Below are 26,485 nucleotides of genomic sequence, written 5' to 3'. Positions count from 1 at the left end.
ACGCTCGATCAATATTCATGCCGGTGCTAAAAAGCTTCCACTATAACACTTTCCAAAACGGAAACCGCGCGTTTTACTCCCCTCCTCCCTTGACATCTACCTCTCTCTTTTCTACCCCTCTAACTTTTTCACCCTCGCGCTCAAAACTCTTTCGGCCGTCCCGTCGGGGGGGAGAGAGCGAATGAAAAAGGACGCGCCTCAAAGGCAGAGGGGGAGGTAGGACGTTTCTTATGTAAAAGCGGGAGAGAGAGAGAGAGAGGCCGACCCCCCCCCCCCTCCCCTCCCAAGTAAATAGACTATGGGCCGTGTCACATAGTTGGCAGACGCACAACTATTCCATCAGCTCCACCATAAAAGGTAACGCTCTTAAACTGAACGGAGAGATAAAGCAGACACCCTCTCCTCGCTCGTCCAGCCCGTCCGCCTCCGCTCCCCCACCCATCACCCCCTCTCTATCCCTTCACCCCCCCAACTCCTTACACTCACTTTCATCCCCATCCACCTCTCCACTTACTCATCTTTCTATCCCTCCATCTCTGTGTCACACACGACATTTACATTCTACCGCCCTTGCCCCGTCTGCTGCCCTCGGAGTGGGTGCATGTACGGTATGCGGCGTTTTCCTAGAAGTATTTGAGTGTTTGTGCATATGTATATATATGTATGTGTGTGTGTGTGTGTGTGTTGAGAGATAGGAAGCAGAGGAGGAGGCTCTGCTGTGTGTCAGAGACAGTGAGGGTTCAGGCTGATGGGTCGCAGGGCAACGACAAACACGCGTGCATTTGAACTCCACGTGTGTGTGGATGATTCTGTTATGTGCTGTCTACTTAGAAGGCCAGTTGGTATCTCGCAGGCAAGGTCACGGCAGTGTGTGTGTGTGTGTTACGCATACATCCTGTTCATCCTTAAGCAAGTGTGTCAGTCTCAGAGTTAGAGGACAAGTCTTGGGCTAATGAGTCAATATTTGGCCATATGAGGACAGGATTTATTATGAGTCAAGACCAAAAGTATTGCTCTTGCTCTTTAGTCATCAGTCACTGTGACATGTTGATATTCTGTAGCATGACGATATGAGAAATTATTCACTGTTATTGGCAAAAATATGGCGGAACAAAACCACGCTTAGGAGACTATTACATAACTGAAACAAGTTGTAAAAAGAAGAGTTTACATCGTCCGGTCACATGCAAACAAAATGCTTATCATTGGAGACATTGTTTATTATTATCCGATCACAGGCATGCATTAATGTACATTGTCATCGACTCAGACTTCCCCAAAAATAACACACAGCTCCCAGATCAGCCGACAGACCGGGAGACGTCTAAATGTTGCAAATGTAATCTACACTAATGCGGTGCTGCTCATTTCTCTAATCTACAGCTGAAGAGCTGCTGCAGTAAACACATTTTCTTCTGATTATTATAATATTTCTGTTGACTAAATTCTTAAGCCACTCTGATGAGTAAATGACTAAATCGAGTCAATATGACATGACTAAAATGTGGCTAAATTTAAAAGACATTTTTTGACCATGAACAAGACTCTGACTCAATTTAAATATAGTGTGATACGGCAGTGTGATACACACACACACACACACAGCTGCAGGAACTGCGGGAGCTCTACCATTATGACAAATTGATAGCATAGCCTTTTCTGACAGACACACCCATCCTGTTCATAATTATCATAATTCACCATTAATAAGCACATTATATCTAATTATTGCCAGCAGAAACATTGATTGGCCTTTACAGATAGGTAGTGCATGATGCTTGATTCAGTGTGTGTGTGTATGTGCGTGTGTGTGTGTGTGTGTGTGTCCTTGCGTCCCTCTCCTAGAGTGCCATCTATTATACATCAGGGTGAGTGTTTTATCTTGTCAAATTCTCCTTAAGACACAGTCAGCTCTCCACCTGCGTGTGTGTGTGTGTGTGTGTGTGTGTGTGTGTGTATCATCCATTTACAGTCCAGGGGGGGCAACATGAAAAAGGGGCAAATTGATCGATAACCTGTCATACCCTGCTGCAACACAATCTCTGAGGGACAATTTCCTCCAAAACACAAGTTTTACTGACTTTTATGTGCTGACATCTCTATAAGATGATGTATGGTAAAGTTCCTGTATGAGTTATGGCACACATGACACACCCACCTTGCCTAGGACCGGGGACACACTAGATGAATGAACAGACTGTGAAAAGACTGGACATCACACACTTCATAACCGCTATCTGCAGATTTTGGGTTTGGGAGAACACACATTTGACGACCAGATGACATGAACTCTCGCGCTACTACAACATGGAAGCAAAGCAATAATTTCCCCTTCTATATTTCCTGTATTATCCCTTCTCTCACTGGTTATTGCCACTCTCCATTCCGAGGTTCTCCTTCCAGATTCAAGGCGTAAAAATCAAACACGTCTGAAATAACGCTGATGCTACCGGATGGATCGGGATGCAAGAGATTAAAGTCTTGAACCTTCACACACTACAAGATCGTCTGTCCAATCTGTCTCCAGCTCATTGGATGGGGTAGAGCCTACATGCAAAGCTCTGACAGTAGACTTGGCAGAGGGGATGCTGGGAAATCGAAGCCAGGCGGCGCCCGGCTTCCCCTCCGTATGGACGGAGTTACGGAGAGAAACAGAGGCTTAGTGATCCTTGTGTCTATTGGAGGTCGATGGGCTGGAAATCAATGAACCGTCTCAGGAAAGTTTTCACCAGCCTGTCTGGAGACTGGAAGGATCCGTGTTGGCCACAGTGGGAGAGAGGGACGGAGGGGAGAAGAAGAAGTAGAAGGAGGAGGATGAAGAAGAAAAGGAGCAGAAGGAGAAGGAGAAGGAAGAGAAGAAGAAGAAGAAATAAAGAAGGATGAGAAGGTGGAGGTGGAGCAAAAGATGAGACAAAAAGGTGGAGGAGAAGGAAAAGGAAAAAGAGGAGAAGGAGTAGGAAGAAGAGTTGAAGCTGAAGAAGACAAAGAAGAAGAAGGAAAGGAGCTGGAGGAAGAGGACGAGCCGAACAAGATGGAGGAGGAGGAAGTGGAGCTGGAGGAGAAGAGAAGGAGCAGAAGAATACAATAAAAGGAGGAAGGGGGGCAGAATAAAAAGGAGGAGGGAGGAATAGAAGAAGGAGGAAGACGGGGAGGGGAGGAGCAAGAGCAGAAGAAGAAGGAGAAGAAGAAGTAAACAGGGAGAGTTAGGAGAAAGAACAGCAGCGATGGAACGAAGGCAGAGCTGAAGGCTATAAAACCTCCTGCCGCGTGTGTGCATGTGTGTGTGTGTTTGGCATCTGGATGTGTTTATTGGGACTGGGTCAGGGACCGAAAGTAACCCCCGTAAAATCTGGCTAGCTCTCAACATCCTACTACACACCTGCACACTCTCTCACACACACACACACACACACACACACACACACACACACACACACACACACACACACACACACACTCACTTGACTCTCCTCATATGTTACAGAGAGCCTAACAGATCCACCAGAAGATTAAGAAATACAGTACTTTCTATGGGGAAACAGGAATTTTAGTCAATTTATCATATATATTACGGGAATAACCCTTTGCTCCCTGCAGTAACTACATGAAGAACAGGAGTTAATGGTGGAGATTATGATGATGTCTAACACATCATCAGTGTCATTCGCTATTACATCACTATGGACAAAATCAGACGTATGCCAAAAGACATTTTTATATACAAATGCATACGTTTTATCTGTCTAAATCACAAAGTGGCACTGGAACAAGTCTCTGAAGAATAGCATCTTCTAACCTCTAATCCACCTCTTTCCTTGAGTCTATGAGAAACAGGTTGAATTTGTTACATCAGGTGTGTGTGTGTGTGTGTGTCTAGGTATGCAGCTAGGGCCCAAGTAGCGTTTCCCCCCCCACGGCATGCAGGCATGCAGGAGAGAGAAAGAAGCACGGGAGGGAAAAAACACAAAAGGATTGAGAGCGAAAGACAGAGCGAGAAAATCTCTGTCAGATGTTGTGGGGCCTTCCTCACCCTTTAAATCACCCTTGTCCCCCCCCCCCCCCTTCTCTCTCTCACTCTCTCTCTCTCTCTCCCCGTTTCTCTCTGCCGCTCGTACTCTCTTTTCTTTCGCTCTCTCACATGGCTGTAATTACGCTCATGTAAACAAACGAGACCAGAGAGAGACATCGGGAATTTCAGTTGGGCCTGTGGGAGCCGTGCAGCTTACACAATAGCACAGGATGATGCACACGCACACACACACACACACACAAAACACACACAGAGGATCTATGAGTAAAATCTTTCATTACCTCTGAACTGACTGCCCATTATACAGCATTGTATATTCCCATTGTGATCTCTGTGTAGGCATTCAGCATCACGATTACCTCAATAGAGCAGTATTCAACCGCAGTGTTCGACTTCACACACCCACTCACTTTTCTTAATGAGCGCACACACACACACACACACACACACACCAAACACTGACCTGCTCGTGGTACTCGATCCCCATGCTCAGCGTATTGATCAGGATGGCGATCATGATCCCGCGGCCGAAGTACTTGCTGTCCACGATCTTCCTGAACGTGTCGCACACCAGCCTCCAGAAGCGCACCACCTTGGCCGCCGTGTTGCCCAGCCGGCGGTGCCTCTTCTTGGGCTGCCGGCTGTCCCGCCTGTCCTTGTGGTGGAGGTCCTGGGTGAACTCGTACACGCCCTCGCTGTCCGAGTCGCCGGGGGTCTCGTTGCCCTCGGCGCCCCCCTCCGACTCGTTGGCGAGGGCCTTGGCGCAGTAGGGGCAGCCCTCGGGGTCGAAGGTCAACGCGGCCGTGTCCATGGCGCTGCTGGCGGTGCTGAGGTCCCGAGCCGACAGCTGGCAGGAGAGCTGGGCTGCAGCGGGGAGAAAAAGGTCAGACGGTGCGAGGGAGGGAACTGGAGTGAAATCGGCACGAATGTGATAAATTACATGAATTAAGTGGTTTAGACAAAATGACAAATCCAATGAGAGAGATCTGTTTGGAACAACAACATGTTTGGACAGTTGCGTGTGTGTCAGAGGGAGTGTGTTTGATGGTGATGGGCAGCGCGTGCTGTGTGCTGAGTAATGCCTCGTCTCCACAGGCTGTGCTGTGGTCTGCTGGCCGGCGGCCAGTGTTTCCACCATCTATAGAACCTGAATGGACCTGGCTGGACTCTCGCTGAGCCCATCGCGTTTTAAAACTTGGCCAGAGCCGGACCAAGTTGGCTGCAAGCTACGACATGAAGGATTAGCAGTTATTGACTCTAATTAGCACGCTTCCTGCCCCTTATGCAAAAAAAAAAAACACTCTGGACATCGTTCTACTTCCAGGCTTAGTCACGTCAAATCGATACGTACTGTAGAGAACTCCGCCAAACAGGTGATTTAGAGAAGGAACAGTTTCTGAATCATAAGATAATTTGTGGTGAATGTTGTTTGCAAATGTTATTTTTAAATCATTCCTACCAGTTTTCTAACCAATCGGGATGCACACCAAAGGCATCCATGCCACAGCTAGCTCTGGGTGGAATATAGCTAATTGAGGCAAGCCAAAAGGTTTCTGTTCGTATATGTGATCATAATTTTCCATACAGTGTATATGAGAGCTCACCCATGCTGATGTGTTGCGTACCTGTGGGAGAGTGTGTATCCACCAGGCTCTGCGGCCGCCTCTCCAGCGGCATGGGTGGGATGTTGAGGTTGAAGTTGATGTTGGTCAGAGTGCTGGCTGTGACGCTCCCCCGGGACTCCGCCAGGGCTCTGGCCTGCAGGGTGGGGTAGTTCTTCGGCCCCGGAGCGGCGAACGGCACCGAGTTCCTCTTCATGGCCCTGGACAGGGGAGCCGGGGCCAGGCAGAAGGGGCCCGGGGCGGTGGGCGAAGGGGTGCAGCCGAGAGTCTCCGAGTGACAGTCTGTGTGGTACATGCTGCGCACCGAAGACGAGTCGGCGCCTCCCGCCGCGGGGCCGCACATTATGGCCAGGTTCGTGTCGGAGGAGGCCGTCGTCACGCCGGGGGGAGGAGCCAAAGAGAGGCGCCCGGTGCAGGTGGTCGTTACGAGCACCCCTCCGTTGTTATTATGGGACCCGGCCTCCACATCCCTCCCCTCCAGCCCCCTGACGCTCCCTCCCCCCCTCACGCTGCCGTTGCCCAGGTGGTAGTGGTGGTGGTGGTGGTGGTGATGGTGCACCATGTGATGGACCGACACGGACCCCTGCCTGGACGCCTTCCTCCTCCTCCGCTGGCTCTGGCCGCGCTGGGGCTCCGTGGCGGGGGGCGAGGCGGCGATGTTGAGCCCGGCGCGGCGGGCCACGACCCTGCAGACGTGCGCCACCTGCTTGGCGCCCTTGCGGACGATGTGGACCAGGTACTTGAGCAGCTCGTCGTAGCAGGAGCCCGGCTCCGAGAAGGAGGCCAGGGTGCTGGCGTTGGATAGGAAGCGCACCCGCTGCTCCTTCATCAGCTGACTCTCCCTCTGCTTGGTCTCCGAGAACTGGGTGGCGATGACGACCAGGCACAGGTTGATCATGAAGAATGAGCCAATCTACGGACGAGAAGTAAGAGGCAGAGGACTGTCAATGTTAAACACACACGCACACACACACCCAAGAACGCACGCTCGCACACACTCGTTTACAGACTGACCCGTTCGGTCATCACCAGCAGGAACACACACACACACACACACACACACACACACACACACACACACACACACACACACACACACACACACAGCTGGTGGCATCATGAAGTGGCACTTACAATGATGAGTAGGATGAAGTAGATGAAGTTGTAGAAGGAGTGAGCATCCATCACAAAGTACATGATGTCCACCCAGCCCTCCAGGGTGATCACCTAGAGGGACGAGGAGAGAGGAGGAATATACAGAAAGAGAGACAGGCAGACGACAGAGCGACAAAAAAAAGAAAGAAGAGAATGCAGAATTAAAAACGGAGATTAATAGAGAGCGTATTTCACAGTCCAGACCACGCCAAGTACCAAGACTCAACAGAACCGCAAAAGACTAATCCCTCACATTTCTCTTGTGTGCTCTGCGCCACCCAGACTAACCGGAGCAACCGCCAGACTTATGGGACAACTCATCTCCAATCTGGCTTTCGTCCCTCCAAAATTACCCCCCTCCGCTAGACAGAGAGGAACGAGCGCTCCTACCAAAGGCTTTACTGATGATGTGGAGATAGCAAACAAATGGTGTGGAAAAATGAGACTCCAGTCTGGCGGTGTGGCTGCGGTGACCCGCTAATCCTGTAAGCCCTTATTTCTCTGATACACCAGCCGCTGGAGCAATTAGCCTCCCTGTCTCCCTCTATCTTCTATTGTACAATATGTCTGCCACTGCAAGAAATATAGTCATTTAATCTTGTATTGTCATAAAATTAGATTTGTGAAAAAAGTGAAAAAATCTGTCAACGGAGTGAGTTAATTGCACTTTCCAATTTTTTTTTTTTCCAGTTTCCAATGCAGATCAACCAAGTTTCAATATTTTTACTTGAATCAAGTGACATCATCTTGACTATACAGTGGACTGATCTGCCTTGTTTCAAGACACTGTTACTTGACTGTAGAGAATTTCTGAAAGAAGTCAAGCTGCATTGGAAACAATTAGAACTAAAAATAACAATACAAGATCAAATGACTTTTGATCAAAGATTGGAATTCGACTGCTACAGGCTTTGATAATAATCACACAAAGAAGAAAAATAAACATATTCATGCATATCTGTGTGGAATCTGGTCAAAATATCACATTAGAATGAATCAAGGTTAAATATGTAATCTGACTGGCTGATATGCAATTTTTTAATATAAGACTATTATCAGACAACCAACCCTGGTTAAGATGGGCATATTTTGCAGTGCCACATTAAAACATGAGAATGCTAAATCAAGATCTAATAAAAAAAAAGGACAATTAACATTTCCAGAAGTAGTTTCTTGGCTGAGCGGTTCAGCCTGAACTGGAACTCACCTGAAAGATGGCGATCCAGGCGTAGCAGATGTTGTCGAAGTTGATGGCTCCCTTGAAGGGGTTGACCAGGCCGGCGGAGCAGTTGGTGTAGTACTGGTTCCAGTTGACGCAGGTGGTGTTGTCGGTGCTGTTGTAGGAGTCCATGTCCAGCTTGCACTGCAGGCCTCCCTCCTCGTACAGGATGGGCACCGAGCTGCACTCCCGCATGCCGTTCTCCCTGGGCTGGGAGCAGATGAAGGGGTTCTCGTCGTCGTTCTCCGTGTGGTAGTATTTGCCCAGCTCCACGGACAGAGGGCTGCAGGGGATCGAGAAGAGGATTGTCACTCAGGGTTACATGCGTTAACACGAGAAAGACCAATGGGTTTTGGGGGCCAAAGAGAAAATGGTAAATATAATGAAAAAAACTATTTCCTTGCAATATTTTGAAAATCTTAAAACACTGGTTTGTGCTCACACTGGGTCTAGAAAAAGTCATGGAGGGACATTTTGACAGCTGAGATATTTCAATTGTAAAATTCAATTGACCATGGCATTCGATTGCCCTTTCTAATGTTAATGCCATCTGTAGCAAATTACCATTTATCTCTCTCAGATCCAAAGATCAGCATGACTATCAATCCATTAATCTATGATGCGTTCCACCTAAAATATATTTGCACTGTGGGTATTGCAGTGTTCTCAACCGTGTAGGGCCAAGAGTCCACAGGTTTTTATTCCAGCCAAACATTACAGCAGCTGGTTTCACTGATTAACACACCTTCAAGCAGAGAGGAGCGACTGATCAGTGAAATCAGCTGCTGTAGTATTTGACTGGAATGAAAACCTGCGGACTCTTGGGCCTCGGTGTATGTGTGTATTGCAAGTGTGTGCGCACATGTGTGTGTGTGCCACCAGCGAGCATTTCTTTAATGGAGCACTTCTCCATCAGGGGATAATTGGGGTGTCTGTCAACACACACACAGCTTACAGGCCATCTGACAGGCTGTAATAGCTGCTTAAGTAGCCTCAAATACTTACTGGGACCAGAGCCTCCGCTCCTCTCCACTACAGGACCAACCATCTCACACATTTAGCACCCTCGCTTATATATTTATACAGTCTTAAAAGCTCTTTGACACTTTGGGGATGCACTTAACAGCTACAGGAACGTCAATCTGCCTGCTGAGCGTTCGGTACGACAGCATTCGATTCATCGCACCATGACGTCCCGCGTGGTTCCTGCATATTCTTTAATCTTACATACTGTAATTTCATACTCATCGTCATATCATCCCATTAAAGTTCATGGATGTTACATTGCTTAAGCTGTAAAACGCGTATCAGCAATACGAGTTAAACAGAAATGCTCTCCTGTAGCTCCACTGATATAAGCAGGCGTTAATACAGACATGTTTATTCAATTCTACTTTCCAATGCATCTGTATTTTCTAAAATCTCTGAAGTAAATGCTGTTCATCTGACGTAGAAGCGTGAACCATCAAGATGCAAGAATATCTAAAAAATTGATGATGATGACAAAAAAATACGCCAGCTCACCCAAGACATTATGCATGAACTTAATTTACGGCTGTGAGATGTCATAAATCCGATAGAGAGTAATAGAGCCGGGATGACACACGGAACATGAATAAGTCAGGGGTGGCCATGTTCCATATACGGTGGGCCGCATGGGGTCTTTCTCATTATCCCACGGCCTGTCCCTCGCCCATTCATCACTGTGATGAGACTCTGTAATCGTTAAACTCATTGACTTTAGCGCATGACCTACCTCCATACGGGAGGGGTCAAGGTTTACTCCTGTTTTCTTACCTTGACCCCCTCTAGACCCGTATGCAATCTCATCTGATTTGTTTATCACCACTCTGCCAACAGAATAATCACATGAGCGAAAACTGTCACCTGCTGCACTTGTGCAATAAAGTAAATAAGTTCGACTGATATGGAATTTCGAAGGCCGATATTTTGGAATGAGGCTGTCAATAGCCATTTTCGTGCTGATATTCAATATCTTTAAATTTGAATATTTTAATCATTATTAAAATCATAATTTTAATCCAAAACATTCCAAGTATGAAGTGTTGTATTCTTGGCAAGCCTTTGAAACAGCATTTAGACCATTAGATACTAAAACTCTCCATTGAATATCAGGACACTACTACTACTCATATTAAGGGCTTCCCATAGACAGCCAGTATAGCATTGATCAAATATACAATAAATATGTAATCAAACCAACTGCATCATATCCATCATATTAAACGTAGACAACAGAGACTGGACAATATCAGGCCAATAACAGCCCTGTGACATTAATTATTTAATGTAATAAAGAGTCATCGTTATATCACCCCATTAAAGTTCATGGCTCTTACATCGGTTAAGCTGTAAAATGTGTATCAGCAATATGAGTTAAATAGAAATGGTGTCCTGTAGCTCCACTGACATAAGCAGGCATTAACACAGATACGTTTATGGCTAGAATAAACTATACACTGCCCTGTGCACACTGACACAAATCCACACACACTGACACGAACATCCAGACAAAAGAGAGAGAGGGACGCGGCGGGGGGGCGGAACTCACAAGGAGAAGTTGTCTTCCACGAAACAGCGATTTCTGAGCAGGCCGGCCCACAGCTGGACGCCCACGATGCCGAAGATGAAGAAGACGAAGAAGCAGAGCAGCAGCACGTTGCCCAGCATGGGCAGCGTGTCCAGCAGCAGGGTCACCAGGATGCGCATACCTGGGAGGAGACACAAGGACGGGGCGGACAGTTAGGCAGCAGGCGGCAGTGGAGCAGCCCCGGGACCTGAAGTCATGTGAGAGACATATGCTTCTGTGTATTAGGTTTATTACTGAGGATTAGATATGGCAGCTGTTACAAAATCACCTCTATTTTACCCCTGAGCTGCACCGATACTCATTTTTCATTACTGATATGAATACTAGCATTGGCCTATTATAAAACAATTACAGGTGCTCCAATTGTGTTTCTTTACTCATTAGATCAAAATATGCACTGACCATTGTATAAGAATCCTCAAATCAATGACAAATACATAATTATGATACATGGTAATAATAAAATAGAAAAAAGGCAACATAACACAGGCCACAAAATATAGCTTCTCATTTTAAATTTTTTACACTAGTATATTTTTTTTACACTGTAATGACAGACTCTCATTAAGCTGTCATTAAGAACAGTGCAGTAGGTTACTTCTAAACAATAGATGCTCTGCCTCCAAACTTCACACACTGCAGCATTCCAGCATTTTAATCTGTCAGGACACTTTTCCTGCCAACTGGAAAAGTTCCATATTGCGCCGCAGCACATGCGATCCATTTGTCAATCCAGGTCTGAGTACTTGGGAGCTTGATTGGCTCCGATCCTAATGCTACAGATACTATTGACGCTAATACCATAACTCACTGGTAGCCTAAGGGTTATAGAAGTGGATTTATGACCAGAAAGGTGTTAGTTTAAATCCCTGGACCAGCTGGGAAAATCAGTGACTACCATTGAGGTGCCATTGAGCAAGGGTTTTACTGAGCAGCTCCCCTGTGCGAATGTGTGTGTAACTGTATGAATGTGGATCAGGGTGCTGCTGAAAATAAAAGAGCATGGTTTTTTGCCCATCGCCCCCATTAACTCAAGGTAGAGAGATTTGATAGCGGTGATGTGTGTGTGAGCGTCAGTGCTGCTCCTACATGTTGGACTGAATTAACGCCACAGAAAAAGGCCCCGGTCTGCAGCTTTAATACAGTACACCCCCCTATTCTGTCTGCTCTGGACAGCGTTCCCTCAACTTTCTGACAATACGCGCACACACACACACACTTCCTACCGCCCACACACTCCCTCTGTGTCGCTATATCTGGCTGTGTCGCTCTGCTGCTGCGGCTCGCATTTTGCTCCCACTTTTCACGTTGGTTTTTGTCTCTCTCATGCTTGCTCTATCTATCTATCTATCTATCTATAGTATATATCTATCCATCTATCTATCTATCTATGTCACACTATTCACCTTCCCTACCTTGTTCCCTTCTCCTCTATTTTACTTTGTTGCTCTCTCTCACTCTCTCTCTCTCTGTCTGTCTCCCTCTCTCTCTCGCTCCATCCCTGCAGGCTATCCTCCCAGCGGTAACCCGGTGAGTCAGGCGTCAATAATGAGGATCATTTTTCCGATCAGGGGTTTTCTGGGTAATTGGAGAGGCCGGGTCAGTCCCTGTCGGAGTTCCGGCAGCGCTCGTCTGCTAGGCTGACAGCCGCCGAGGAATACGAGGAGAGAGAGAGAGAGGGAAGGATGGAGACAGAGAGAGAGAGAGAGAGAGAGAGAGATTTTTGGGCTGATGAAACCCTCTCCATTGGATAAACGCATAAATGCACAGAGGTTCAAGCTTTGTACATGTAAGATGACATTCATTTGAAATATATATATTTTGGTTACTGGACATACATTACATTGCCTTTCTATGCATTGCAAGTCATCTACATGTACAAATGTGTATATTTCCAAACATATTTCTGAACACTGTTTCAAAGAAGAGAGGATAGAGAGTGTTTCTGTTGGGTTTCTGTGTGCGGTGGCATTTGTTGAAGGTCCTTTTTGGTTTGGGGTTGTTGCTTTCAGAGAAAAAGAAGGACTTAGAAGGCACGTTTACTGCCAAAACAAATATATATAAAATTTATTGCATGGCCAGTTCAAAAGACATCCATCCACACTCCCACCACACCTCTGGGCCATGCTGTGGTCTTCACCAGGGAGTGGCACACCAAACTGCGAGAAGAACTTTTTCTTTTCTCTTACCTCCAAATATATTCTGAAGTATATGTGAAATGTTTTTTTTTTCTTTTCCCCCGTACGAGCACACAGAGAGACGGAGAGACTTTTTGGTGTTGGCAGATGGAGAGAAAAACAAGGCAGATTTTCGCTGACTTGGGAAGAGATGGAGAACAAACGAGGAGGAGACAGCTAAGGGAGGCAGGGAGGCGACAAAGGGAGGAGAGGAGGAGGAGGAGGAACGGTTTTATTATCGAAGGAGAGGAGAGTGAGTGACGGCGGGATAACACGCGTGTCTACAGCTGGAGTTTACACCATGTTGCATTCTACTGTCGACTCAAAAGAAAAGCTCTAGCTATCGAAACCCAGCCGTGGGGGAAAAAAAAAACTCTCGAAAAACATTGTGTTATGAAAGGAAATATTTCTCCGAAGCCCTCAAGCTCACACTGTGAAAAAGTTATTAAAACGCCGCGCCGCGATGGCGTTTTTGCAGGGGAAACATCCTGTCACGAGCGACTCGGCCGAGGGAGTTATGTAAAGCGGTGAGTCATCGGCGATGGCGATTTGTCGGTGCTTGCCCTGTGCTACGTCATCCGTTTAACATAATCGCCCCGCGCTCTCAAAGAAAGAGTGTTTCGGATAGATTCGGCCGGCTGCCGGAGAGGTGTGGAAGCTAATGCACTCTGACAGGCCCGACTTTCTGCCTACAACAGCACTTCTACCATCGCTCGCTCTCTCTCTCTCTTAATATCTATCCTTCTCTTTCTCTCTCTCTCTCTCTCTCAGGTCATTAATGAGCAGCGCAAGGCACACACATCCCTCGGCTGAGCGTACACAAACAGAAGCGTATAAACACACACACACACACACACACACGCAGCAGCAGAGCACACATTAAGCAGCGACTCCTTCAAATGATGGCCCTCATAGCGCAGTGTGCTGAGCTGTTAGGATGCTGCTTAGCTGCGCCTAAGCTAGTGACAGAGGCTGGGATTAGTGTCTGCTGCAGTCGGAGGCAAACTGCCTCTGCCCACAGGCTGCGATTCAGAGTGGAGATAGTCCTGAGCAACGGGGATTTAATACCAAAACCGCCCACCGCTGGTATTCAGACCTCGGACCAGCAGTATCTCAGGTAGTGGAGATACAAATTACACGTGTACCGCACTGTGGATGGGATGGGTGTTAATAATGCAACTCCCATCCTTTTCCAGTGTCTTTGTTCATTTATCAAACAATGGAGAGAGACAAGACAATCCTCTGAATCCGTGATAATATCCATTTCTTAAGCAACTGGTGTGGGCAAAAACAGAGTTAGATGGGACGTAAAGAGGTAAAGCAATCACTCCCGTCATGATTTCATCTCAGGCTATAGGACGGGCAGAGTGGGTCACTGCTTAGGGAGAACAGTGGATTTGAAGGAGATGAGTGATGGCAGTTAAAGAGCAACTCAGCCCAAGGGAGGAGGGCATAAAATATTTGTGGTGGCCAAATGAGTTTTGGAAGATTGATTGTTATTTTGATGACGGTATAATTCAAGCCGTCATAGATCAGCCGGAAGAGAGCCATATGAGGATGACAGTTCATTCGGGCAAAGAAAGAAAAAAAAAAGGGAAGCAAACATGAACATCGCGAACAAAAACTCTCTGTTTATCTCACAGATAATAGAATCAATCCTCGCAGCCTCTGCCGGCCTGAATAGCACGCTCATTCCAAGTGATCGACATTTCATATTCAATAACAATCATCTCCTCCTCCGCCTGCGCGGCCTCTCCAACCTCGCCGTGGGCGGCCACTCCATTCCAACATGGCTGGCAGGCGGGTGGCTGTGTGTGATCGGGGAGCCATCTGTTAGCAGGCAGATTAGGTCTGCTTCCTCTGCTCTCCTGTCCAGGTCCAGCTCCGGCCCAGCCAGCTTTGTAATCTGTGTACTGTGAACTAATGGGCTTTCTGAGCTAGAGGGCTGGAGTACACCTGCGTCTCTGAACGGATGGTAACTAGCTCGGCGACTCCGGGACGAAGCGGAGGGTGGAGGGGGGGAGATGACTGGCCGTCGCTGAAATGGAAATGTGTTTTTTTTGCATACGCATGCCAGGTGACCCCGGGAGAAAATTAATACAGAAAAGAGAATGTTACGGGAGGAGGGGGAGCAGGGGTGCAGTGGAAGGAAAAGCCAGCTGAACTCGGTTTACCCACCGTTTTATTTGCAGAACAGAGCTTACCCACTGTTTTAGACTAGATCTATACAACATAAATTCATAGTATAAATCATACTAAGCAGAAACCGATGTAGGTCATGTGAAAATAGGGTCTGTTAAGGGGGAAAGAAACATAAATTAAGACTTAAAATATGACAGATTTGTGCGTCTATTGGTGGTTGTTTGCCTGATGGTGATCAAAGACAGGAGTTTGTACTTTACCCTCCTTTTTATTTCCCATTACATCACTGGGACTACATCACTCTCTCAGCATTTTTCCACCATTATGTGCTTTTTGGTCGCGAGAGAGGAGCCGTTACTGTAGCTTCATCTCCCAATTCCTTTGATAAATCACGGCGGAGCGGGGGGAGGGGGAGGCGCTTTCCCACCTGTCTGTCTGCGGAGAGACTCGGGCTATACGGGAATACTGTACCGCAGCAGGACGCCGACTCATCAAAGAGTTTTACTACATTGTGGCGGTGTAAAACTTTGAACTGAAAATCTCTCTGCTGGTCTTTCTGAATGAGCTGTTGCTTCTTGGACTGAAAATGCAAGACAAGGAACAGGATGCCTTCTTCCTTTTAGCAGCAAAACATCACTCGCATGCCAAGAGCTGCTGGAGGTTGTGTTGCCGTGTTGAGATTTGACTAACAGGTTCTTTGTTTTGTAGCAGCCGATGCACCAGTGCGCTGACAGCAGGAGAGCGTGATTTCAGTGTCATTCTGCGCTTTCATCTGCAGGAAAGCTGAACTTGTTCTAACCTTCCCCCCGTCTGAACGTCCTCCTCTTCACACACGGAGCCCCCGGGGGATAGTCGGATCCCCCAGCTCTCCCTCTTGTCCCCCCCCCCCCCGAACCACAATGCGACGGCGGGAAGTCGAGGGGTGACTTAGCCTTCGCTCTGAAAACCCTAAAGCCGGGATGTCCTTGCGAGCTCTTTTAATTACAGTACTGAGGCTTGGCAAACAATGTTGCCGTAGGAGGAGGGCATCAGCGGATAGGGAGCTGGGAGGTCGATGTTGTTGTTGTTGTTGTTGTCGGTTGTTGCCTTTAGGGCTTATCTGGGCGGAAGTACAAGACAGTGTGTGAACCAGCCGCTGCTCAAACACCGGGTCTAACAAAGCGTGGAGAACAGGATGAAGCGCTCCACATTACTAATGCCTGGTCGAAAACAACAGCGTGCGCACGTGCATGTTCCTCTGTGTGTATGTGTGTGTGTGTGTGTGAGAGAGACAGTGTGTGTGGCCGACCACGTGAACGCTGTGCCTCTGTGTGTGTGTGTGTCTCCTTAGTGTTGCTCTTGTGTGTGTGTGCCAATTCGATAAGGCTTTGGGGAAAGGGCACATACTGTGGCTAAACAATGAGAGAGCTGCGAGGCCTATTCTGGGCCCGGTCTCATTAAGACAGCGAGGTGTGTGTGTGTGTATGTGTGTGTGTGTGTGTGTGTGGTGGGGGTATGTGTCCCGTGATAATCACCTATCGACTCATACGCTTACGCCGCTGGCTCCGGCCTATCAATCAGCGTTGCCTCCGCTCGGCCGCCGCTTCACTTCCAGCGGCAAGGTTTGATTTATCAAGTCTGAGGAGGGAGAAGCATGTTCGATGTTTCCGTCTTCTGTTCAGCCTCCAGGCCCTGTACTGTTCGTTCACAGGCCCCGGGGTGTGAGATGCAGCGCGTTCACCTTCCGCACTTAGTTAACTCTGATTCATTGCCGTTGCCTTTTGTCTTCTCCGCTCCCTCACTCCGGTCGGTCTTGGCGTGTAGGAGCTGCCGATAGCCGGGGTGGGAAAACAACACCAGCCGGCAGCCAAATGGCGAATGGTAATTTCTGATTGTGGCTGGCTGGTTTGTGTACCACACCCGGCACTTTGGCAGGTGAGCAGCCATTATTTGGAGGTCCTATTCTATTCTAAAAATGGGTTTGGCTGGGAAAAAAATAGCCAGTTTTCCAGTGCATATTGAAACATAGACCACGTTTACTCCTAGACATCCACATACAGCGGATAGCAAAGTCTATTAAAGTCAATATTCTAGTTTTTAGTGCCTTGAGGTCTGAAATGAAAGCCCATTAAATTAGACTTTCTTCACTTTAATTTGCATATGAACCAGCCAAATTAAGGTAAAAACAAAAAATGTACTAATTACAAAACATTAAAAATGGAAATGTGTGCACTGTGCACTAATAGTAGACACACACTTTGCTTTGAAAACAGCAATAAATCTGTTTGGATTAGTGTCTACCCACTGGATTTAGACATTTTCTCCCGTTCTTCTTTGCACACTAGCCCTCCCCTCCACTGTAGACATACACATATACATATGCAAGCAAAGAATATAATCCCCCACCTCACAATCAACACCACATGTGTGTCCATGACGTGACCAGCGTGTCTAATAAATGATTATTCCTTTCCAGAGAGAGATTTTCTCCCCTGTCATCTCCAGGGAGACATGAGTGTACTCTGGACACACGAGTGACCGGCCGCTCGCTGTGAATATTAAGACCCACACAGAGGCATGTCACAAGTTTTCATGTCTGCCTGGCTCTAGCCAATGACAGGCCCGGTACAAGCTCCCCGGGGGCTGTTATTGGACGTGAGGGTAATAGCCAATCAGGCGGCAGACAGTGGGTGGCGGCGTGGCGGCCGCACCGCCGGGATTTTTGGTTTGGTTGGCAGCCGGTGGACAAGGCCTGCGAAATGTATCTGTCACTTCCACTGGCAGGCCTGCCATGTTAGCACATCAATCAATGCCAAACACCCAGGAAGCGCACACAAGGCCAGGAACAGTGTGTTCATTAAGACGAGTCTGAGGGTGTGTGTGTGTGTGTGTGTGTGTGTTTGGGCGAGTGTGTTAAGATGAGCTCCGGCTTAGCCCTTATCCCAATAGAGACGAGGAGAGAGGGCAAGAAAGGGAGAGGTAGAAGACAGAGAAAGAGAGAGAAAGGAGGAATGCGGGCCTGTAAGTAAGTAAGTGCTAACAGTTTATACATGCGCTGATCCAGGTTCAGGCGGCTTACATTGTTGGCAGCATTGGACAAATATCAACAAGGAATGAACATAGAGCCTAGAAATGGAAAGTTTCTACCACCTGGGACTGACCGACTGTGTGAACCCTGTTCACTCGCAAATGGACATTGATATAAGCTGTTCAGGCGATCTATCATGGTCATATTTTGCCCATCCGTCTTTTATGAATCTTTTGCTATACATCAACCTTAGCCCCCTTTCCACCAATGAACCTAAAAGCTAGAGCCGCCAGGTATTCAGGTACAGCTAAGTGTGCTACAGTCCTCAAAATAGCTGGAGCTCTACAATAAACATCCCCACCCAGGGTCATGATGAATGCTGCGAGCTTCTCTGCAGGTCTTGATTAGGCTGCTGAAGGGAGGGGGCCAGAAGATAGATCTCTAATACAGAGGACTCCCCCCCCCTACTCTACCCACTGACATTTTCCCTGCAGGGCCAGGACCAGACCAAATCATCCACACATTAATGCTGCTATTAGTCCTGTGATTAGGATGAGGAATGGTAGGATGCCTAATGCGAGTGGATGTGTGTGCGAGAGAGAGTCTGTGTGTGTGTGGCTGTGTGTGTGTGTATGTGTGTAATAGCCTAATGAGAGGCGGTGGACCCCTATGAAGGCTTTGATTGACAAGAGAGTTAGATTACAGAAGAGGTTTGGGGGCGCCGTTTGAGAGCGGGATGGGAGAGACGGGAAGGGGGTTGATGTCACATTCACCCACCCGGGTTAAACACCTGTGTAGACACGCACACACACCATGAGGATCATTGCTGCCTGATGTAGTCAGACTAAAGTAGTCTCCTCTGAGCAATTGGGGAGCTAATGACAGAATTAGGATGTGTATTTAAATGAAGGCATTGCAGGGGGTGGATCAAGGTACGATAAGTCTGAACGCAAAGAGTGGACTGCTGGGCGGGTATAAAAACGCTTCTGATTTATTAAAACATTAATGTGTGCACTGGAAATTCAATCTGCACTGATTAAAGGCTAATGGAGACTGATGGGAGAAAGGGAATGTGGAACTTTTTGGGTTATGAGAATATCTGTGTGCGTGTGTCTGAGGGAGAAAAGGGAGGGAGGAGGAAAGACGGAGCGAGCGAGCGAGAGATTTGTGTGTTTGCATCGCAATGAACAAGCGGGGTAGTCGGGGTGTGCGTGTGTATGTGTAGCTATGAGCTGTGGTCCTTTAATAAAAGGCAGTGAGGGGGAAAATTACATATAAATCTGTCTGGGTCCAAATCTGGCTGGCTGGGGAAAGCCACAGAGAGACAGAGAGACAGAGCAGAGACAGAATACTAAGTGTGGACAGGCTTGTCCCTGACCTACATTCCAACCCTATGCAGGAATTCGGTCCACCTGCACAATGACAGATTAACACAAGTGCCACCACAGCAGGGGCCTCAATTCACTAAACCTTAAGTTATGGTAAGTCTAGACAGCTACTATCATCTGCCACCAAACCTTCCAAACCTGCTTATAGCAACTACATTTCTGACTCATGATATTGCTATTTATTTATTATACTGTATGTGAGAAATTATTAGATGTAAATTATTAGATGTAGGTCACCAAACTATCACAGGGAACATTGGTACGGCTTCCAAATAAGTTTCTGGTGACTTTTGCTTGATCTTTGCTCTGCATTATAATGATAAAAAAAAACTACAAGATCAAATTTGGATTCAGGCTAAGGTATGACAAGGGCCACACCTTATTTGGGTATGAATTTCTTGACATTAGAGTTCAAACTAGTGCAGAAGTCACTCTATGTGGCTCTCACTGTCTGTGAGCCAAAGAGCAAATGGAAGAAATCAAACACTGCCACTTTTCACTGCCGCCCGTCGCTACGTTGATTTACCAATACACATGAACTGTAACTCTAAGTAACCCTTGTACTAATACACTAAGGTGACTAAGCTGGGGGACACACTACAAACTAAACAGACTATGAAAAGACTGAACCGCACACACTTAACAACTGGCATTTACAGATTTTTTCATATTGTGTTGTAGAGGTGCACACATTTAATGATGGGTTGGATTTGGGGAGCACACACTTGATGACCATGTGAATGTGGGGAACACACACTTGACGACCATTTGGATTTGGGGAGCACAAGTGTGTGCTCCCCAAATCCAAACCCAAATGATCATTTCCATTTGGGGAGCACACACTTGACGACCATTTGGATTTGGGAAACACACACTTGACGATCATTTGGATTTGGGAAACACACACTTGATGACCATTTGATGACACACTTACTTTAATTCTTACGCTACTACAACAAACATGGAGGTGGGGCAATTTCTTTCCATACTTTCTGTATTATTTTCCCTTTCTTGAATTCAACTATCATTGCCTATTGCTGCTCTCTGCTCAGATTTGAGTCTTTGACCAGCTTACACCACAGGAGCATATTAAGACCAGAATCAAGTCTTAAAAAATCAAACACGAAATAATGGTGCCGACTGGATCGTGAGGCAAGAGATTCCTCAACCCTCACATACTACAAGATCATCAGTGCGGCCGACCCGACGGTGTAGAAATCAAACCGTGGCTGCAATCAGGCTCAAAGTCGTGTAGTGTGTCCTCAGCTTTAGCGACCTGGCTTGCTCTTCAGAACAAAAGAAGTGTGTTTGTTGCTAGCGAGAGCCAAGGGGGTTGTGTTACTCGAGGACAGAGCGTGCTCAGATCCAGCCAAAGTTTGGTTAGAGGGCTTAAGGGCGAGAGGTCCGCACTCACTTGGCACTCTGTTGATGGCTCTCAGCGGTCTCAGCACGCGAACCGTCCTCACCGCCGAGAAGCTGACGTTCTGCAGGTTGAGGGAGTACTCCAGCATCCTGTAACATATGGAGAGAGAGAGAGGGGGGGGGGGGGGAGAGAGAGAGAGAGAGAGAGAGAATAAGTATGAAAATATAGACGACGAAGCATAGCAACAAAGCAAATAGTTTCAGTGCTAGTGCAAATTATGTACATAGAATCCCCTGGATGTCATCTGGGAATAAAAACACAGAAAATATAAAGGCAATATTCTGTAGCCAATTATGCTGTGCATGTAATACATGTTCTCCCACTCTCACTGGGCAAATGGCAATTAATCCACTAATGTCCCAATTCACATTCGCATACTTGCCTTTGGAGACGAATGTAACGCATGTGTCTTGGCGAACAATTTGCTTTCATACCAAAGCTAATTGGACAGCAAATAAAAGGCCAGACGTGGAAAAAAAAAAACAAAACAAAAAAAGCCGCTCTATATACTGCAGTGCTTGTGTTTGTGCTTTTATAGAGAGCAGCACATATACAGCGAGCGGTGGTGTATTCACATGCGCACACGAAACAAAACACAAACAACCCTCAAAGGAGCAGACGGCATTCACGCGCGCGCCCCCCCCCCCTCTTGAGACGTCGACAGTGAGTGAATCACTCGTCATTGAGAGAAGGATGTGGCATTCACAGTACATAAAAGAGCAGCGGCGGATCAGTCTGGCTCTTAACCTTGAGACGGCAGAGCCTCTTAACAGCCTTTACAGCCGCTCTGTAGAGGCTCTGCTGGGAGGTGAGGAGGCCGCCGCTTAGAGGAGAGCGCCGCGCTGGAATGCTCGAGAGTCTGAAAAAAAAAATGTCTTTTCTTATTTCTTGATCAGTGTTAACTGTATCATCATCTCTCTCCTTTCTCTCTGTGTGTGTGTGTGTGTGTGTGTGTATGTGGAGCAGATGCGGAGCACATGTGCAGCTTGAAGGGGCGTGCAGATGAAGGAATTCCCTCCTCGCACCGACTCCAAGTCTGTCTGTCTTACAAACTCGCAACACATGTCCGACGGCGAGTGTGTGTGTGTCTGTGTGTGTGTGTGCAAGCCTGTGTGTGCCTTAAGTGCAAGAAACCCCCTTAATGAATGTGTGTGTGTGTGTGTGTTTGTGTGTGTGTTCTCTTTGAGGCTTTGGGTTGTCCCAGTACCAGCCTCTTTTTTTGTTTGTTACACCAGTGCAGGAACGGTGCACCAAAGCAAGGATACACACTCCTATGCACACACACACACACACACACAGAGCCGACAGATGGCCGGCGGGCCAGAGAGAGAAGGTAAATGGGTAAACCGCTAGCAGAGCAGCACAGAGTCGTCCTCCCATCGCCAGCGGAGAGATGCGGGGCCTAACAGCGTCTAGCGGTCCCCGGGAGCGGGTACATCACATCAGCGGCCAGGTAATGTTCTGTAATGGCCGCCGCCGACTTTCAGGTCGAGGGAAACGCCGGCCAGACCGGTATTAAACTTTTTTTTTTTTTTTTTACGATGGAGCGTCTTGAAAAAAAAGGGCCGCTTTGGGAGCGTGAGAGAGAACGGCAGGACAGTAATCCTATGAAAGATTTTCTAGCAGGATGCCGCACCAAAACTATCAGTCCCGACAGGAATATTATGGGAATGTCATAACAAGGCCATAAGAGATAAAAAATACCATAAAGTGCAATAAGGTCACAATAAACTCACTGTTTAGTACCACAGATACACTGAAAGTCCCATATATGGATATTATAAAAAAAATATAGTGATAAAATAGGAGATAAAGAAAAAAGTATGATGGAGTAAGGCCACTATAAAATCACTTTTGAATGCCAGAGACAAACAGGAATATGGAGATAAAGAATACCATAAAGCAGTGGTTCTCAACGTGGGGTCCGGGGACCACCAGGGGTCCTTCAGGGGGTTCCAGGGGGTCCCCAGCAAATTGTTAAATTTCACGATTGTTTAATTTAAAAGAAGTACTAGATGTAGTAGATGACTATTTTGGTCATAGTTTCTCTGTTATCTCTCTACTTACAATACAGATAGTCATGAAATTCTGGACAAAATCATATCAACAATAATAATATTCTCAGATTTGGGTCCGAGAGACAAAATCTCATCAAATGGGGGTCCGTGGCTCTAATGTGGACTAAATTAGGGTCCTTGATATGAAAAAGGTTGAGAATCACTGCCATAAAGCACAATAAAGTCACTATGAACTCACTACTGAGTAGCACAAACGCACTAAAAGTTCCTATAAGAATATGATATGAATATTAGGGCAATTTTTCGTTCGACTGAGTCACATAAACAAACTTAAGAGACGGATGACGAATGATTCCTATTGAAAAATAGTCCATGCAGAGCGCTCGCCGCCTCTAATTAGAGCCAGATGAAGTTTGGTTGCATTCGGTGAAAACTGACCCATCTGCCCTCATCTGGAATGGAGAAAGAGCGGAGGAGAAATGGAGTGTATCAAACAAACGATGGGAAGGACAGGAAGTCGTGTGTTGTTTTCGTCAGAGCCGGTGCCAATGTCGATGATGCTGATACGGGGAAGGGGCGGCGGGGAGGAGGAGGAGGAGGAGGAGGAGGAGGAGGAGGGGGAGGAATACGAAATGAGAAGCAGGAGCGGACGGGGAGGCCCAGCCTTCGGAGGGAGCTTGCGTGAGGAGAATTCCCAAACTGGAGAGCGCACGGAAAACAGACCGGCACGCAGGGAAACAGTCGGGGGAAACAAAAAAAAAAAAAAAAAAAAAAGAAAACAGCCACACAGGCACGCAGTTTTACATATTGTCGTACACGCTGTGAGACAACGGCCGCACACATCTTGATACGGAGAGACCCTTACAAGGACAAACTCGCAAATAATTAGATTCACATAAGTCACGCGATGAGAAACACTCAAAGACATGCACACACACACACACACACACACACAAAAAACATACACACACACACTTTTCTGGGCGTGTAGCCAGCTTGCTTCTTACCTTGTCCTCTCTTATCATAGAGGGTGAATGTGTGTGTGTGTGTGTGTGTGTCTGTGTGTGTGTGTGTGGCAGAACAGCCAGGCACATGAAGGATGGTATATATACAGCTTTCCAGCTACAGTTTCTCCAAAACAAAGTCAACAGTAGCTCGGAATGGAGTTTGCGCACACACACACACACACACACACACACACACACACACACAGTGCACAATGCCACCCAGACAGCCCTATAATAGGAAAAGCACGAAAGGCAGTTCAGGAATGTAGAACAGCGTCTGTTATCTGACGTTTAACCCCTCCTGTCCTCACCTCACCTCTGTCTGTCTGTCTTTCTGTCTGTGCCTATCTGTCTGTCCACCTTCTGTCTGTCGGTCTGCAGCTAAACCACTGACATGGCGTCCAGCATCCACCAGCCGTCCATATCAGAGAGAAGACCAACCAGAAGGAATGCCTGACGACAGACCAAGAGGCTAAAGATCGGATTAGAAAAGCTGAATGGACACGACCCATTTCAATAAATGTTTCCTCAATTTTGCAGACGTATTCCCGCTCACTTGAGACATTTCACTTAAATTTCACCTTCACAGTTGGATGGAAACGCAGCTCATCTCCCTCCTGCTCCCTCCTTCTGTACAATAGAGTTCCCCCGGCTCGACAATAACAAACTGAAACCTGCCTACGTCCACAGTTTCTTAGGCTCATCATCTTCTTAGTCATATCCTGTGATCATAATCTTTGTCATTTGTACTCTCCGTCCTCAAGTGAACAGCTGGAGTCAAAATGAAGTAGCAACAAAAGACACTTTAGCCTTAAGGGATAATTCACTCAAACACCACTTAAAGAGTTTTAATTCCAAAATGTACTATCCAGCATGGGAGAAAGAATTATACCTGCTCTTAAAACAATTGCTTGCATAAAAATATACGGCTCATTATGAAATGCTTTTGGCATTATTTGCCCACATAAAACCTTTGCATGCAAAACACTAACACTTTGGAGGACGAAATCATCCATTCATGAAATATTGAGTAATGGCATTCAGGTGGCAACTAGTTTACATGTTTGGGAATTCAACCCTTCTCTTGGATCTGATTTTGAATCTTCACACCAGTTGATTGAGCCAAATTCATCAGAATTCTTCACCAGTTTAACCCCAGTGGTTCTACTCTAAGTGATTACTAGCTTAAATGATGTGGTTATTAGTTTAATAGATTCTTCTGCTTTGCCTTACAGCAACACATTTTCTCCATTACGTTCTGTCCCCTCTCTCTACCATTTCTCACTTATCATAAACGAGCCAGTCTTCTGTCCTCTCCTCTGATATTTGTTTTGTCACAAATTGTTATCATTCTATTGGCTTCGACTTCAGTGACAGCCAAGCTGCCATACTAGATGTTCTTTGGCCAATGAATTCTGACTGATAGATAGCTCTTTCAGTGTGTGCGTGTGCGTGTGTGTGTGTGTGTGTGCATATTGTTGAAAAGAGAATGATAGATAGCTGTGCGCACCATAGATGTAGCCCTCGGGTATCAGGAGAAATGAGAATGGGTGTTCCCCTTCCTCCCTGCTGTCAGAGTCATTACCCAACATGATGCGACACACACACACACACACACACACACTCAAAGTGCACCGCTCCTGTCACTGTATGGAGAATAGCTAATGACAGGAGTGTGACAGGGTTAAAGAAAGTGCATGCGGGCTCATCAGAGAGAAGCGGAGAGAGGAGAAATCATTGAGAACAGATGGAGTGTTTTCATGCTGAATCAGATTGAAATCCTTTCATCAGCAACACTTGCTACCATCAACCCACTCTGTCGCTTATCTAACCAAAATGTTAACCGACTTACTCCTCATCATCACGTTTGATTACAGAATGTCTCTCCCTCTACAATAATTATTGGACACTTTATTCATCTCCGTGAGGAAAGTCTCTTTTCTCTTGCCCCCTTTCCATCGGGAGGTCAAAGGTCAGAGTTCGGACACAGTAAAGCATCCTGGAGCTGGAGCTGGAGCTGGAGCTGGAGCTGGAGCTGGAGCTGGAGCTGGGGGTGGGGGGGGGGGCGGGGGTATAGATGTCTCCCCTAATAATGAATTTTATCTCTGTTTTATATCTATATATTAAATCTACAGCATTTCAATTAGTAGGGAGCCCCACTTTGTGATTTAGGCTGAGAAGACAGGTGTATCTTTTACCTAGAAAACTTATTGCCGCTTTAAAACATTCCGGTCACACTTCCACTCAACCTTTTTCATCTCCATCTTCCTTCCCTCTATCTCTCCTGCATCCCCTCCCTCCCTCGCTCCCCTCCCTCTGACTCATAATCTATGGCCGATCTGCTGACCCGCTTGTAGTGGAGAGATAATCTAGCTAATGGAGGAGAACCCAGGTGGATAAGGACACCCAGGACAAAAAAAAACACAACGATTGGCCCCAACGCTGCAGTATCAAGCTCATGTCTGCCTCCTGGAGAGAGAGAGAGAGGGGGAGAGAGGGAGAGAGAGAGGAGAGAGAGACTAAGACCTACTACAGGGCCCCTTGACGCTGGGCAGTTTGTTTAATGGCCATCATTGTTCATGGATGCTGTATCCTTGTCTGTGCCCTCTCTCTCTCCTCTGGACTGCAACATAACTCCTCCACACTTTCTTTTCCCCAATTAGAATCCCTCCCCCTCTCTCTCTCT

General features: G+C 46.9%; 1 protein-coding gene across 1 annotated transcript in view; it reads right to left on the bottom strand.

Moving 5' to 3' along the window:
* Positions 1 to 26,485, bottom strand: part of cacna1g (calcium channel, voltage-dependent, T type, alpha 1G subunit) — a 193,230-nt gene that overhangs the window by 80,891 nt on the left and 85,854 nt on the right. Inside the window, 7 exon segments of the mRNA XM_071541519.1 lie at position 4,153; positions 4,494 to 4,894; positions 5,656 to 6,565; positions 6,787 to 6,879; positions 8,015 to 8,309; positions 10,599 to 10,758; positions 20,766 to 20,863. Coding sequence (XP_071397620.1) covers position 4,153; positions 4,494 to 4,894; positions 5,656 to 6,565; positions 6,787 to 6,879; positions 8,015 to 8,309; positions 10,599 to 10,758; positions 20,766 to 20,863 — 1,958 coding nt within the window.

Source organism: Centroberyx affinis, unplaced genomic scaffold (assembly GCF_046629955.1).
Source record: "Centroberyx affinis isolate AG114_WGS23_722 - 3 ecotype Tasmania unplaced genomic scaffold, CSIRO-AGI_Caff_v1 ptg003894l_1, whole genome shotgun sequence".
NCBI classification, from domain to species: domain Eukaryota; kingdom Metazoa; phylum Chordata; class Actinopteri; order Beryciformes; family Berycidae; genus Centroberyx; species Centroberyx affinis.
The sequence above is the reverse complement of the archived record's forward strand: the minus strand, read 5'-3'. Positions and strand labels throughout refer to the sequence as shown.